Consider the following 16,585-nt stretch of genomic DNA (forward strand, 5'->3'; position numbering starts at 1 on the left):
AAAAAAAAAGTTACCAGAAAACTTGGGTCAGGATTTAGAACGCGTTTAGAATCGTCCTAAATGGGTGAAGATAAATAACCACACAATGTAACAAGTTGATTAAAACTTTATATTCGTTTAAAAAAAAATCTAAAAGTTCATGATAATAAATAAAACGGGTATAAATTAAGCATAACTCTGAACTGATTTATACATTGTGGCAGTGCAGTTCCAGGAACATCTGTTCCAAACGGTGATGGGGACTGATTACAGTGATTTTAGAGACCAGACTGTCTAAAAAAAAAATAACAAAAAATACCAAATCATTACAAAAGAGATGAAAAAGAAGGAAAAACAAACGCCTCAGGGTGGGTGCTGCACGACTTAAATCACCGGTAGTTTTCTTTGTTCACGCTAACAAAATCTTCCATGGATGCCTACAGAGAGTGATTCAGAAAAAGAAGACATCTTTTACAAGAATGTAAGTACAAACTGCAGGACTCTGCTGCCGAATTGAATCTACAGTAAAGTCAGGCATTAGCATAGTCTTCAAAACAAGACGTAAAGGGATAGTAAACGATTCACCCCCCCCCCCCCCTCCAAAAAATAAAACGAACAAAACACTACAAGACAATTTACACCTGCAGTTTTCTAAAGAAAAGCATCACTGCTTAGATTGCAAGTTCATGTAAATATCATAGAAGTTAAATTGGTGATCAATCTAACGTATGGTCGTATGCCATCAGTGTTAGGAAGGAATGTTAGGAAGGGACTATAGTGGACAAGAGTTCCAGTATAAGTCATTTTACACTTGGTTGCATGCTGAAAATAGCAGATCTACAAGCTGGCTATATTCAGCAAGTGTAAAATCAGTCATTACGACGTCATCAAGGCCCGCCAAAAATCATTTTAGTTGACCAAATCAACTGTAGATTCAGTCGACTAAAATCTTATGACATTCAGTTGACTAAAACTAAAACATTCCATGTGACAAAAATGTGACTAAAAGTAAATGAAAAGTATTCAAGAGACTATGACTAAAAAACTAAAATAGAAATTTGCTGCCAAAAAAAAACACCGGTGCCACGCTCACCTGCATTAGCAGCCGCTCCTTCCGGAGTTTCTTGTAGAAGAGGAGAACGTCGGGATCTGCCCGGACCACGCCTGGGCCAAAGTCCATGACCCTGAGGCCCTCCAGACTCCTGGCCCGAGACAGAGCCACGTATGCCTGGCCACACTCGAACACACGCGCCAGAGAGATCTCCACACAGTCCAGAGTCATTCCCTTTCACAAAAGAGACATTTGGTTTAGTTAACAAGATCTGACAAGTTGACAACTCAGGATAACTTTCTTGTTCAATGTTGCTGATGCATCGAAAACAGGGGCACGTCAATGAATTCCAGCACGTGCACTGCCGCCATCTTCTTGAGATGAAATGCTTTTTTTAATATACAACTTTGATGTAGAATATTTATATTCAGTACAATACATCTGCCATACCAATATCTCCATCAGTTTTTCTAATTTAGTAGCGGTTACTTGCAAATGCAATACCAGTGAATGGCCATAAGATGGCAATATTGTATAATGACAGTATGTACAAGAGATGGTATTGGCCTGTTCATCTGCTTAGTGTTTGCCAGTTAAATTAAGCTTTACACAACATGAAGAAACAGCACAACGGTGGAACACCACCAGTACACCACTGTCACCGTTTCACTGTAAATGTCTACCAAAACCATGGTAGAAATGGTTCCAAAGAAAGAATAGTTCACTAGCATGACAATGCAGTGTTGATTTCGTCAACAAAAAAAAACTGTTCGGCGACAACCTTTTATCATTTGGACTAAAATCAAAATTTGCTGCCAAAAACAACACTGTACCAATCAATTGTTGGTCAAACAGCATACAGTAAGTCAAGACTAATCACCCTAGATACAATTAATTCAAAGCCAAGGACACTTTTTAAATGATGCATCGGTTGTCTCTTTCTTCCTTTGTTCCCGTGCTGCAGATCAGGGAGTGACATTTTAGTCTTGACCAATAAACCCAATTAGCCAGAAGGTCCACTTTCTCAGTCTAAACCAATCAGGGAACCAATTCTAAATAAGACCCGAGTGACCGCAGGCGCAGATTTGCAGGCTGCTGGTGTGACAGCAGAGCGAGAGGGCAATGGCACAGGTCAGGCTCTGCCGATTTAGAATCACCAGAGCCTTCATTTATCAAACTGCTCATGTAGGAGGACACCTTCCCCTTATATTAGCCATTCTCCATTAGCGTCTGAGGTGTGCAAGTGACCCTGCATCAGTATTCCGCAAGGCCTTGATGAATATCAGAGCAAAGCGTAATTAGTGTTTGATGTGAACCCAAGTTCAAATCTCTTATATTTCACTTACAGTCTTTACACAGTGGGGTGGGAATTTCTAAAAGGTGACATCATGGTCAACCGTGACACATAAAAAAATAGCTCATGTCCTTTCTAAAAATCACACCTGTGTGAAGTGAGGGGCACTCTTATCATCGTTCATCATCATGAGGGAAAATTTGCTCAGACACTACGACGTAAAATGATCCATTCATTGTCAATCGGAATGTAATGTTTGTTTAAAAGGATCCCTGGTTAATAAGACAAATATGCCTTAAAAGATTATACTTGCCCTCTACAACTAAAAAATAAATAAATTTATAAATAGAGAATCTTTCACTGAATAGGATCTGCTCCTGGCACAAGTTGACGATTTTAGTTGTAGAGGGCATTAGCAAGTATAATGTTTTAAGGCATGTGTTTGTCTTATTAGCCAGGGATCCTTTTAACACGTTTGTGGACACCGGTAACCAAAAGCTGGATGTAGGAGGGGGCCGGCTAGTTCCCCTCAAAAAAAAAAAAAGCTTCATCTTTCAAACAACATATCCGCAGATCCGCGAATGTCCCGGTCAATAGCAGATCACTGCCATAGTGGTGCCACAATAACTCCACTGACCACAGTAAAGAAATGTGCCCAAGTCGTTTGAATCGTTTCTGCTTTAAAACCATTACCGCTACCATCTACCCAAGATAAGGTATTGGAATTGTGTCGATATGAAAACCCAGATTTGTCGCGTAGCTCCAACAGAAGCAATCAACGTGACATCCGAGATTCCACGCGCACAGCGTGTGACAGAGACCACCTCCAACCACTGCAGATGAGCCAGTTATATCATTACTGTATTAACATACAAAGGTTACAAACAACGTTTTCTGCATTAAAATCAACTTCTGGATTGCAGCGTTAAAAGAAACCCTTTGGCATTTTCATGTCTCCATTTTATTGTTCTCGTCCGTTCCCTTGTTGATTCTAAGCTTTCATAAAGGTATGATGTGCACCTGTAGCCTACAGAGAGGGAGCTAAAAGGTAGCACTTTTATAGCTTTATAGGGATGAATCACCATGAAAGACAGCCGGGGTGTGTGTGTGTGTGTGTGTGTGTGTGTGTGTGGTGATCCGTATCACATCATAAATGCATTGGAATGCCTAAACTATGAAACCTAAGAGGATAAAACAGGTTCACTCCATATTTAACAGACCAACAACCCAGCATGCACCTCAAAAGTACTACGCACTAAAAGTTGCTTGCATACTTTTCTTAAAAATCTTAAATTAGGATCACTTTCAGGCATTCGTCAGATGATACGGTACAGTGATGCATTGGAATAGAGAAAGTGGATTGACATGCTGGGATTCAAAGCCATGATCTGCAATAAATATATTACATTGGACATAAAAACAAAGTCTACCATAATACTAGTCATTAAGCTACACATATATAGACTGAAGTAATTCAAGCAGGTCTTATTGGCATGTTTAGAATTGTAACAAGCTGAAATCAATAATATATCAGTATCCTGACATTACCCAGAGGGCCACATGAAGTGAAGGTGGCTGATATATATAAGTTCTAATCGCTGATATAACCTCTGGGGGTTCTCACCTGGCTCTTGTGAATGGATATGGCCCAGGCCAGTTTGAGTGGCAGCTGCAGGCGGCTCAGATAGAGGCCGCCACTGGCCTTGAACATGAAGCGCTCTCGCTTCAACACCTCGGTGACGCCGCACATGAATCGAACCCGTGGGAGACCTGGGCGAGGGAGGACAAAGGAGGAGGATGTGTCGTCGTGTACAAAATACATTTGAAAATATATGCCAAGGACTCCCATAAGAGAAGACTTTTACAGTGATTCTCAAGCAGTGTAATGTCAAGGACCCTCAGGTTTCGACCCGAATTAGGCTACGGTCCCCCATTTAATGGCATTTCCATCTCTGGGAAATGTATATTGTAAAAATCAAAGTTCATTTAACTCTGGGAGTAACTCTCAGAGTTACAGTACAGACCCATAAGGGTCAATTTGGTTACAAACTGTAATTTAGCTGCGGGGACCCCCCTGGAACTCCCTCAAGGACCCCTGGGGGTCCCCGGACCCCACTTTGGGAACCACTGTCCTAAAGAGGCCGACTATTAGCTAGTATAATAAAATAAAAATAAAAGTACTACCGAGTTCCCATGGACCAGTCTGGAAAACCACTTGTTTTCATTTACCATCATATTTTATTATATATGTATCAAAGTGTTGAGTAAATATTGACCTTTACTGCCAGGCTCAAAGTCCACCACCACTCCCCGTGCTCCGTTGACCAGCCCTCTTTGGACATCCAGGTTCTTGGTAAGCATGACCTTGTGAGAACAAGATACGTCCATACGTGTTAATTTATTCACCCGCATGTCTCCGCATACTTAACCTCTGACCTGAGTGTGATTGGAGGCCTCGTCAAGACTAGTAATACTCACTAGACCAGTTGTTTTTAAACCTTTTTTGAGGAAAAATAGCAACCTATATTCACATCTGTGCAAAAATAGCCTAGTCTATAGCATGTGTTGTGTCATGCTGTGAACAGTTTTATTTACTCATGCCAAATACAAAATGTGAAACCACTAAAGCAGGGGTTTTCAACGGATTGTGAACCCGGGACCACCACCCTGACTTAGAATCAACCTGGGGACCACTATTGTGTTGGGTGGGGATATGGGCTAAGATTAGTGCTTTTGTATCCCATGTGTATGCATCCCAACCGTTTACTACTGGTAAAATGTCCTAATTATAATGACTCAACCAGACAAGCACTTCCCCAGGGCTGGACTGGCCACAGGTCATACCAGGCATATAAAACACTTTTTTTCCCCTTTGACAGGCAGGCAGGCCAATAGACGGCAGGCCACCAGGAAAGGTCAGGGCGTGCTGCCATTCTGCCAGTGCCATCATGATGATTTCACTGTACCTGTATCAGTGCAAATAAACCCTCTACAAAGGGTTGTGTAGTTGTCTGTTGGTTTGTATCATTTATGTTGTTCTGTAAAAGTGGTGGTATTAGGGCTTGTTTGTTTGTTTGTGTGTGCCTCGACTGAGCGGGCGGTAGAGTTTCTGCTATCTGCTCGCTGGTTGTGGTGGGCCGGTCTGGGCCAAATTCACGCGAAAATGACCGGGCCGAATTTTTGTCCCAGTCCAGCTTCTTGAGATTCTAACTCCCTTTTTCTGTTGAATTTCTTGAACTCCAACTTGACTGTGACTGTGACTGAAACTAAATTAGAAACTTTTGACGAGACTATGACTAAAACTAAAATTTTGCTGCCAAAAACAAACACCGTTTTCCACAAACACACCTGAGCTCCCACTTTGAGTTGCAGCAGTCTGCCGACAGGACTCTGAGCATCGATGGTCTTCACCAGGGCTGGGTCGCTGTCGGCCGCCTCAAACACACGCACCGAACCTGACAAGACAGGACAGACAGTGGTTGGTATTGCGACAGTGTGTTACAAAACCTTCAAACAGAAGCCACATCTTGCGGGGAATCCTCATAATCTATAAAAAAAAAAGGACCATAAACAATGAGGATAGTTCTTGTTACTGTGGAGAAGCAGCTACTGTATATTTAGACTAGGCATCTGTCAAAAGGAATCACAATGATATATGCGCGAACAGTGTTGGGCTATAGAGCGTCGCAGTCCCGCCCCCTCGAGAGACCCGGAAAATAAATCCCCGTTCATTTCCCCTCAGACTTTTCAGAAAAGTATTTATTTAAAGACGTTTACGCCGCGGACAAAGCCAACTCTTGTCATGACGAATCATGACAATAAACCAAACAAAGAATTGGAAAAACGTCAGGACAACACTTTGTCGTTTTTCTTCTTTGTAATTATTTGTTTGGTCCAAAATATTGTGTTTGTTCTCATGATTTGTCACAACTCCAGTTGGCTTCGTACGACGCTTAAAATGTCTTTAAATAAATACTTTTTGAAATGTCTATGGGAAAGATGCATTGGGATTCATTTCCTGGGCCACTCGTTGTTCTGAAAGGGGGCGGGACTGTGACGCTCTATATAGGGATACACAGCAACGTATGAGCAAAGCTTGGTTCGTGGCAAAACAGTGTCACAGTGACGTAAATAGCAGACCGACAAGCCCACAACATGTCGCATCCGCAGGGCGTTGTGAGCTTGTAGGTCTGCCATTTTCGGCGAGTGACGAACCATAAATTTGTCTTAATTTATACTTTGTCATGTGACACTTTGGGGCCCCTTTTCAGTTGAAAATGCATAGTTTTTTGTCGAGTGAAAGGGTGAGGGATGTGACATATAAGTACTATGAGTAGAAGACGTGGTTTTGTAAACCGTCTTGACACAGTTGGCGTCTCAGTTGCTCAAAAGTTCCTACTGGATTTTCTGCCCTTTCTTCCGAATCACATACCAATGCGTTTCCCCTTGAACTTGCACATTAGTTTTTGCTGTAAACATTGTTTTCCTTCACTGTAATATTGACATAACACGGGTTACTGTGTGTGTGCCTTCCAAAATAATCTTGTGTGACCTTTGAAAATGAGAATGTGTCCCCTCATAATGTTTGTGTGGTCTAACTCATAGGTCAAGAACTTAACCCTAGGCCGTCCCCAAAAAATGTTGGCCATGCAAACCCCCTGACATAGCACCCCCCCCCCCCCCCCCACCCCCAACACCAATTCTCGTTGTATTTGGCCGAAAATTATACATTTGTTAATACGATTATGACAAATAACAGAACGTCACTGCACTGAGAGACATGCAGCTGCTGTATACTCCCGCAGCTGCTCTATACATCTCCTTACAACAGTGGTTTACCGGATTTTGCCGTTTGTGCTGCTAAATAACACCATGAAACCGCCATTACTCTTTTCATGCGACGCTCTCCCTAGACGGCGTTCACTCACCACAGTTTGGGAACCCCTGCCCTAGGCCAACAGAGATGTCACAGTTTGGGAACCCCTGCCCTAGGCCAACAGAGATGTCTCGGGCCGGCCTGAAGATTGTGTGGGCCATTCACCTGCCTCTAAAGTACAGACACCCCACTACCACCAACAGCACACACCAAAGTGACCAAACATACTACAACCGATTATCGGCCACAGGAGCTTAACTTAGAAGCCCAACGTTGGCTTGGTGTGTCGTGGCCTCTAGAGACTGAACAAAAAGAAAAGAGACCATAATGCCAATACCCGGTGAGCACAGTGAGCACTTCCAAAAAACGAACACCTATTGACTATATTCACACAGCATTTTTTACCTCCAATGTCAATCTTGGTGGTGAGAACGCACCCACTTCGCTAAATTGCACGTTGATTTAGATGTTGCCATGGAGTTTAATTGCACACTTGCACCTGCTGAAAAGGGCTCAGAGGGTGATGATAACAAAAAGGGAAGAATTCAAACCTGATAATTGTTGGAGTTTGTTCTCATTTGTGAGCTCAACGTCATCTTTGTGCGTACACAGCCTGGTCGCTAGGATACCGTCCCTCTCGATCTTATGGTAGGCACTGGCCAGCAGCGTGGCATTCACTTCCTCTGTGACTCTGGATCGGGTCAAACCAGATAAGACATTTAAATTCATTTTTAAATTCGTTTTTTGTATGCTTTAAAGTTTAAACCAGTGGTGGAAAGTAAAAAGTACTTTTACTTAAGAACTGTACTTAAGTACAATGTTGAGGTATTTGTACTTTACTTGAGTATTTCCAATTTACAGTACTTTTACTTCTACTCCACTACATCTCGGAGACTAATTTTGTACTTTCACTCCACTACAATTATTTGAAAACTTTAGTTACTAGTTACTTTGGCGATTTTAATTTTGAATAGAAAACATACATTAACCACTTCAACCCTATACATTTCAGCCATATGAAAAGAGCCGATGTACAAGCTCACAATGCGTCACAACAACGAGACGCATTGAGAGCTTGTAGATATAAATTTTCTACACATTTTGAACTTGTGAAATGGGACATTCTGCAATATGAATACTTTTGTACTTTTACTCAAGTACATTTTCAATTCCGTATTTTTACTTGTAACGAAGTAGCTCTACATTGCAGTATTGGCACTTTTACTAAAGTAAAAAAATTGAGTACTTTTTCCACCACTGCTTTTTCCACCACCCATTCTGACCTGAGATCAGATTCATACGAGGTTTCCACTGGACACACACTGGTCTGATGAACCCATTCTGACCTGAGATCAGATTTAAAAAAATGTCAGTCGTTCTTCGATTTTTCAAAAATAGCAGACCTACAAGCTCGTAGCGCGCCACTCGGTGGCGCGCTATGAGCTTGTAGATCTGCTATTTTTCAATAGCTAAAGCATAACATAGTGCTAACACCAAAATGGGTGCCCGTTCAGAATGGGTTAAACAGCTATGGAGGAAATATAAAAATATAGTTTTTGTCAAAGTCATATATATCGTAGGTACTGTATGCGTTGTAAACCGATTTGAAAAGGTCAGTCTCTGGATAAACGATTGATTTAGGAACTCAATTCTGACGTTCATGAATTGCGTATTAACCGTGCAATGACGTTTTAGCAAACACTGACTCAGTTATTCGGGGGGGGGGGGGAGGAAGTTCAGCAACATTTTAATGACTTAAGATAAAATGCAAATATACTTGTATAATGCAACATCTAAAAATGTACCCATTGACATACAAATTGTTCGTTTGTTTCTGGAACAACGTGGCAATGTGGCCAAAGCTGTGAATGTGAAGGACAGTTAGAGGGACAGTCACTAAGTACTACTTCTGTGTGTGTGTGTGTGTGTGTGTGTGTGTGTGTGCGCGCTGTGGAAGTGTGTTGCTGTCGAATACCTGCAGTGTTGATTTTGACAGCAAATTTTGATTTTAGTCATAGTATTTTGAATAGTTCATTTAGTTTTAGTCACATTTTAGCCACCTGGAATGTTTTGATCTTAGTCTAGTTCTAGTCGACTAAATCAACAGTTTATTCTGTCGACTAAAATATATTTTGGTGGGCCTCGATGCCGTCGTAATGGGCGATTTTACACAATTTTACACAAATAGCCGATCTACAAGCTCACAACGCGCCGCACTGCGAGCCTGCGACACGTCAGCTTGTAGATCTGCTATTTTCAGCATGCAACAAAGTGTAAAATTACTTGCTCATACTGGATCTCTTGTCCACTAGTCCCTTCCTAACATTTTAGTCTAGTTGACGAAATTGTCAACATTTGGTCTATATCTTTAGTCATCATAGCTTGTTTTTTTCCATTTCGTTTTCGCGAGTGAAAAAAGGTAATCGACAAATATTTTTTGTCAGCAGCAAATTTAGATTTTAGTTTTAGTCATAGTCTCTTGAATAGTTTTAATTTAGTTTTAGTCACATTTTAGTCACCTGGAATGTTTTAGTCTACTAAATATCATAAGATTTTACTCAACTAAATCTAGTTGATTTTTTTCACTTGCCGAAAATAGCCGAACTGTGAGCTTGTAGATCGGCTATTTTCAGCATGCAACCAATTGTAAAATCACTTATACTGGGTCTCTTGTCCACTAGTCCCTTCCCAACATTTTAGTCTAGTTTTTATTTGTCGAAAGAATTGTCAGTATATTTAGTCTTAGTCATCATAGCTTAGTTATTTAGTTTCCGTCAGTGGAAAAAGGTAGTCGACGGACATTTTTCGCCTTTAAGTTTTAGTCAACGAAATCAACAGTGAATACCTGCCCACCCTCACTGCCTGCAGGAGGGCGATGAAGGCCTGGTCAGTCTGCCGCTTCACTTCCACCAGCTCCATGTTCACGTGGATGACCTTACGCCAGCTCCTGGCCTGCAACGGTTCAGAGACGGGGAAGGTGCCATGGTCTTTTAGCCCATTTAGACCCGAGGACGATTCTACAAATGCCTTTTAAATCCTGACAGTTTTCTGAAAAACCTCATGTTTCTATGTCAGTGGTTCTAAAACGTTTTCACGTCAAGGACACCCAAGATTATATGTAATTGGCTGCCGACCCCCCCCATCTGAAAATATGTTGTTGCAGGGACCCCCCCCCCCCTTATGGCATCCATCACATGACACATGCGAGTGTGACGGTGGAATGAGTGAGTGTTAAAATGGTCATGTCAAGAGTGTAAAAGCAAAAATGCCCAACGGAGGTATTGTTCGTCAGATGTGATTTTTGTTTAAGTTTAGTGGGGGAAACACGAGTGAAATTAAATTGGATGGTTCATTGATTGATACTGCCTGTGATACTTTTTGAACTACTGTAAAACATTGTTACTGCTAGATCCAATGTAAAAAAGGAAAATGATATGCACATCCCAGTTTCCGAATACGGTGCTGGACCCAAAAAGTGACTGAAGAAAAAAGTGGAATGTCCGCACACGATATAATTCTATACCATATACTACTATATAATATACTACTATATCATTCACCCCCTTCTCAAGTTCAACTTGAGAAAGCCTGGAGGTGTGAAACGTTGTTGTATTTAGGTTGAAATAAAAACGACGGGGAGCAGGATTATATTGCGTGCGGACGTCTCACGTTTTTCTTCATTTACTGCTAGATCCATCATAGGCTGACCTGGAAACAAAAGCTGGCCTTTTCCTTTCCCTTGGAGACGGGTGGTAGCTGAAGAAAGTCTCCACACATTATCAACTGTATACCTCCAAATGGCTCCGTTGATCTCCTCACGGACCTGTACAGCACGATGGAATGACAAAGACCTTGGTTTTAGCTTGTTTGTTATGCTAGTGTTAGCACAGACTGCAGAGCATGTCACACCAACATTTTACTGAACATATTTGTATGAGTCGAGTGACAAATGAAACCGCTTTGAATCTTGAAAAAGTGAACTTCATTATTAGACTTGTTCATCTTGGTTCTAGTCTTTCAAATGTATAAGACGCTTTACAAAAATAAGGCCCATGCCTCCATGGTGTGTGGCGTATGTGTGCGTGTGTGTCTCAACCATAAATAGCACATGTTTTTGAGTGGTGCAACCACTCCTATAGACAGCTATGCGTGTGGCTGGGTCTGTCCAAGCACGAAAATAGCGTTAGTAGTTTGTTCACCACCAAGTGTCACTGTTGCACAGCCTAACACACAGGACACACACAGGCCAGGGAGGGTTTATACATATACAGTAAAAGTACAGAACAGCACCACTCACTTCAGACAGGTCTTCATCATGCACTAGTAGTAAACCTCCTGACGAGGACCCCAGCTCACCTGGCTACGGACTCCAACTTGTCAAAGAACTGGGCCTCTACCATGGAGACCTCGTCAATGACGAGGTGGCGACAGCTGATCCAGTGCTGCCGCACCCCGGCTCTTTGCGCCAGCTCTATGCACTGTTCTAGTGGCGCCGCCCCCGAGCCTATACCTGGAGGAGTGGACACAGCGGGATGGGCGGAGACAGAGATATTAAAAAATATAGATTTTAGTTCATTGGAGCGACGTGTCTCCAATGAAGGCAGGAAGTCAAGCGGAAGTGCACTGCTGAAGGCTTCTTTTGTTTTTTAACAAATCTTTACAAGTCATGACAATACAAAACAAGACAAACAAGTTATTAATACAACAATACATCAGAGCCAGGGGGGGGGATTACTAACAGAAAACATCAAAGAGTGAACACAAAGCAACAGTTCTCCGTAGCTTTCTTATTTTAGAAGTGCTGAAGGCATTATGCTGAAGGCACGCTGCGTCGCTGCCCAAGTGACTTCACTCATGTCCCTCGCTGTCCACTCAAGAGACTACTGGCCAATCACAGCGCGTCTTTTCCGGGACTTGACAAGTTATATCGGGAAAATTCCATTCTGAAAACGTTTATAGTCTATGGGCGGAAAATAACAGACACGCACAGGGGAAAGGACGGACAGGAGGTGGGGATGATGGGGACGGATAACAACAATAAACATCTCACAGATACACACACGGTTGTTGTTGTTGCTGCTCTAGAGTAGCCTCGCGTAGCGTCTGCGATGCCAACATTAGTCTTGTCCCTCTCTGTATTAGATTTTTCTTTTTTGCAATGTCCCAGGGCTCCATAGTTGCATACTGGGCCCTGGTTGGTTATAGCCTGGTTCCAGACGAATCTGGTTGGCTCGTCACCACTTCAGCCGGGAAGTCCTCCCACAATAGAGGGTATGAGACTATGCGCATGGCATCATCATCAAACCCGGAAGTTATGCAGGAACGCCTACTGAGTGTCAAAAAACTACTTTCTGGCCTTGACAACCCATGCATCCAAACAGAAAAGTCCTATCTGATTGCATTAAACAACGTTTAACAATGTCACTTTGCATGTTGCTTTGCCACTCTATGTGCCATTCACTTTAAGCATGCGCATACCCTCTATTGAGAAGGGGCCAGACTTAATCTGCCTGTGGAAATATGCATGCAAAGGCAGATGAAGGCTGGCCACGCGAGGCTAGCTCTAGAGGCCAATTGATCATTATTCATTCATGCATGTGACTACTTTGATCTATGGGCTGGTTCGCTCTACTACTCCAGAGGTACAGAGAGAACAGGAAACGCACATGGAAGTATGCCTTGTCAGGCTTTGAGCAGGGCAAAGACTGACCCGCAAAGTTGTGCAATGTTGTTCCTCCAATATGACAGGCTGCCACCCCTGTGCTGGCCGTGGCAAAGGTGCTCTTCGGAGGCAATGATCCCACAATCCTTTTCAACAGGTATGACTTTCCAGTGCCTAAGCAAGAAAGCAAATGCCGGATTAGAAGACGTTGTGCGTCCGGTTGATCATTTCAGAGAAATTGGTGAATGTGCATTTATGAATGATTGTTGCCGATTGTATAGGTCTATAAATCCACTGTCCAATAGAGCGTCGCAGTCCCACCCCCTCGAGAGACCCGGAAAAGAACGCTGCGGACAAAGACAACTCGAGATGTGACAAATCATGACAAGACACACAATGTTTTGGGCCAAACAAATAATTAGAAAGAGGAAAAAAAAACAGGAGGTTACAACAATTTTTTTGTTGTCTGTATTCTTTGTAATTATTTGATTGGTCCAAAATATTGTTTGTGTCGTCATGATTTGTCACAACTCGAGTTGGCTTTATACGACACTTATAAGGTCTTTAAATACTTTTTGAAAAGTCTATGGGAATGATTTCCTGGGCCTGGCGTCATGAAAGGGGCAGGACTGCGATGCTCTATAAGGGAAATGAGCTTCCATCAATTATTGCAAGTTGGCTGTATCATATGCTAGTTTTTAATTGAGTTGCATGCATCTACAATTACGATAATTTCCTAGGCTTCCTCGATTAGAGACTAACCACTTATTATTCGACGTTGACCGTTTGCATATACAGTACCTGCACTTCCCGTGAAGAAGACATTCTTGCCACTCAGCACAGCACTCAACACAGCTGCCTGTTCTTTGTTCAGCGTACGTGCTGCTGGAAGTGATAGTGTGGGCTTCTTATTTGGATTTGACTTCACCTAAATTAAAAAGGAAATAAAACAGTCAATCACACACCATATCGAATTCAAGACTAACTGTTATGTTGTAAAATATAAAAATCTAAAATAAACAGGGAATATCCATGTGCTGTCGGGTGTGTGTGTGAGAGAGAAATAAATGGTGCATTTATATAGCGCTTAAAATTATCCAAATCTCTTTATATAGATTGCACATTCACACACACACACACACACACTTTCATACACAGATGGGGGGGAAACCATGCAAGGCACCAACCAGCACATCGGGAGAAATGTAGGGTTCAGAGTCTTGCTCAAGCACACTTCGATACCAACTATGGGGGAGCCCGGGATCAAACTGGGAGCCTTGTGGTTCCCATCCGGCGTGTGTGTGTGTGTGTGTGTGTGTGTGTGTGTGTCACTGACACTCACTGGACTAAAATCACAGTCTGCCCTCGATCTTTTGACTTGCTGCCCCGCCCTAGTTGCACCCATCTTATTGTTCCGGTCTGCCAGGCCTCCTCTGGAAGGCAGAGGAGCGTTGACTTTATTCCTCAGCTCATTGGCTTTCTGAACATCCTTCTGTTGCAAGGGGCTGATGGTCTCAAAGCTACGGGGGAGAGAGGCTTTAAGCTTCTCTCGGTCACTCAGGGGCTTGCCCGTCTGCCAGGCCTGGTGTTTGATGGTCAGGGTCTTAAGGAAGGCGTTGAGTCGGTCGGGGGGACAGTCCGACACGAGGACCTGGGTGTTCTCCGGGAGCAGTTTGACGGTGCACTTCCCGTCCTTGACGAACTTGGTGAAAAGCTTGAACTCTTTCAGTGCGTGACTCTGTGGTTGGGCTTTCCCGCCGTCGTGGATGCGAAGGATCAGCTCCTGGAACTCGTTGCGCCCGAGGAGCACCGACGCCTTTCGGATGACCTGGCGTTTGACGGCTTGCCCGGAGGCGTTGAGGCGCTCCACCGCCACGCAGCACTGCAGGCTCGCGCCGTCGTCGTCCCCGTGCAACATGGCAATCCAGGTGTGCTAAAACAGTAAACACACCACAGTTTGAAACCAATAGAGCACCGAAGTCCTGACGTAACTCGCTCATCCCTTCGATTCCCCTGGTTTGCGGAAGTAATTTCTCTATGGAGAATAACATGGGGTGTTATAAATAAACAAGCTGTCTCTGCGTTATTGTCAGGGAGGTGTCTCTGTATCGTTTGCGGCAGTCAATCACTCATATGATACAGTCCGCTTCTAGCGAAAATGTAACTAATTCAGTAGCAGTAACATTAGCGTTTTCTCTCAGTCAGTTGATTCTTCATATCCATATGAGTGAAGCGGCCGGGGTGACATGTTTATTTTTCAAACACAGTTCTTATGTGTTCTTACTGTTCTTACCGACGCCCTCTACTGAAAGTGACGTCAGACTTCGGTGCTCTATACCATGATTAAAATCAAATCATTCCGGCACGACTGTGAAAACTAAACCGATTGAAGTATTTATTCACAGTATGCAGAATGGGGTGTACATTTCAAACGAAAGTGAATACATAAACCGGTTACTGTGGACGACACCAAAGCATTACACTTCAAAACCGCTCTCAAAGGGCACCTATAGGGACGGCTGCAATTCGAAACTGGCTCATGTAAAATCTGAATTCCCCCACACACCCCTTGTTCCCCTCACTGTATATGTTTTTTTTTCCCCTTGGAGGATTTATTTCAGTTTTTTGTTATATAGAAGTGTATATTTGTACATCTCTAAATGTTCGGATGAATTGAAAATGGTGGACCCTATTGTAAACAAGTGCAAAGTCCACAGTTAACAGTTTTGTATAGAGTTGTGCTTGAAATGTACTTTCTGCAAACTGTTAATAAATACTTCAAACTTGTTTACAATAGGGTCCACCATTATGGTGACCCTATTGTAAACAAGTTTGAAGTATTTGAATTGAATAAATTCAATAAATAAATAAATAAATTGAATATGGTGCCACCATATTCAATTCATCAGAACATGAAGAGCGATACAAATATAAACTTCAATAAAAAATAAGTGTGAAGTGAGTGGCGCTCTTATCAACTTACAAGGCTGACTCATGTTGCCATGATTAGATGATGTAATGATGATGTAAAACAAACTGTGTCAAAACAAACTTCTCTATAGCTTTATCGTCAATGGGATTTAATGTTAGTGTTGAGGACAAAACAAACATTAATTTCTCTTCATTGTCAATGGCGTTTTTAAAACAAACCTTGAACTAAAAACAAACATTAAAAAGGGAAAAACATACAGTAAAGGGGAAAGGGGGACTCAGTTACCAGCGTTCGTATCTGCCCTTTAAGAGCGCCGCTAACAATGGTGGTTGTTTACGAAGAAGAAAACCTCCGAACTGAACGTAATGAATAAAGAACAAAGAACCACGGACACCATAAGGATTTAAATGGACCTAGGACAGTACGAGCGTCATGTCGACCATGGCTGAAATGGACCTAGCCTTGCTTTATATCAAGACTATCGTATATCGGATTCATGTATTCTTTCGAGTCTGCCTTTTACTTTCGTTAAAATACGTCTACGATAGTCTTAATCTAAGGCTAAATGGGCTCTGACTGTGTGTATAAAAACACAAAGTAAATTGGACGGGTACCGATCAATCCTTACCTTTTGGTTCAAACAAAGTTAGTTGTTAATGTCCTGTGTGTGCGCCGTGACTCGAATCGATCCTAAAGGCTAGGCTACAGCTGCTGCTGAAAGTGCTGCTGATTTCAAATTGTTGTGTGCGTGCAGAGCAAACCAATGACTGTCTCAGCTGCGGGACATTTAA

The 16,585-nt window shown here is 42.5% G+C and overlaps 1 protein-coding gene across 1 annotated transcript; it reads right to left on the minus strand.

Annotated features, from left to right (window-relative positions):
• Window positions 1-80: 80 nt before the first annotated feature.
• pif1 (PIF1 5'-to-3' DNA helicase homolog) lies at window positions 81-14,781 on the minus strand. The gene is made up of 12 exons (XM_080778011.1): window positions 14,205-14,781; window positions 13,664-13,790; window positions 12,911-13,036; window positions 11,557-11,710; window positions 10,909-11,023; window positions 10,046-10,152; window positions 7,752-7,891; window positions 5,673-5,779; window positions 4,601-4,688; window positions 3,949-4,094; window positions 1,073-1,264; window positions 81-416 (listed from the first exon to the last, which is right to left on the minus strand). Exons 1-12 carry the CDS (start codon window positions 14,778-14,780, stop codon window positions 369-371), a joined length of 1,926 nt encoding a protein of 641 aa, XP_080634137.1. The 5' UTR covers window position 14,781; the 3' UTR covers window positions 81-368.
• Window positions 14,782-16,585: the final 1,804 nt, after the last annotated feature.

The sequence above is a fragment of the Protomyctophum bolini genome, assembly GCF_963924005.1.
Source record: "Protomyctophum bolini genome assembly, chromosome: 12".
Classification (NCBI taxonomy): Eukaryota; Metazoa; Chordata; class Actinopteri; order Myctophiformes; family Myctophidae; genus Protomyctophum; species Protomyctophum bolini.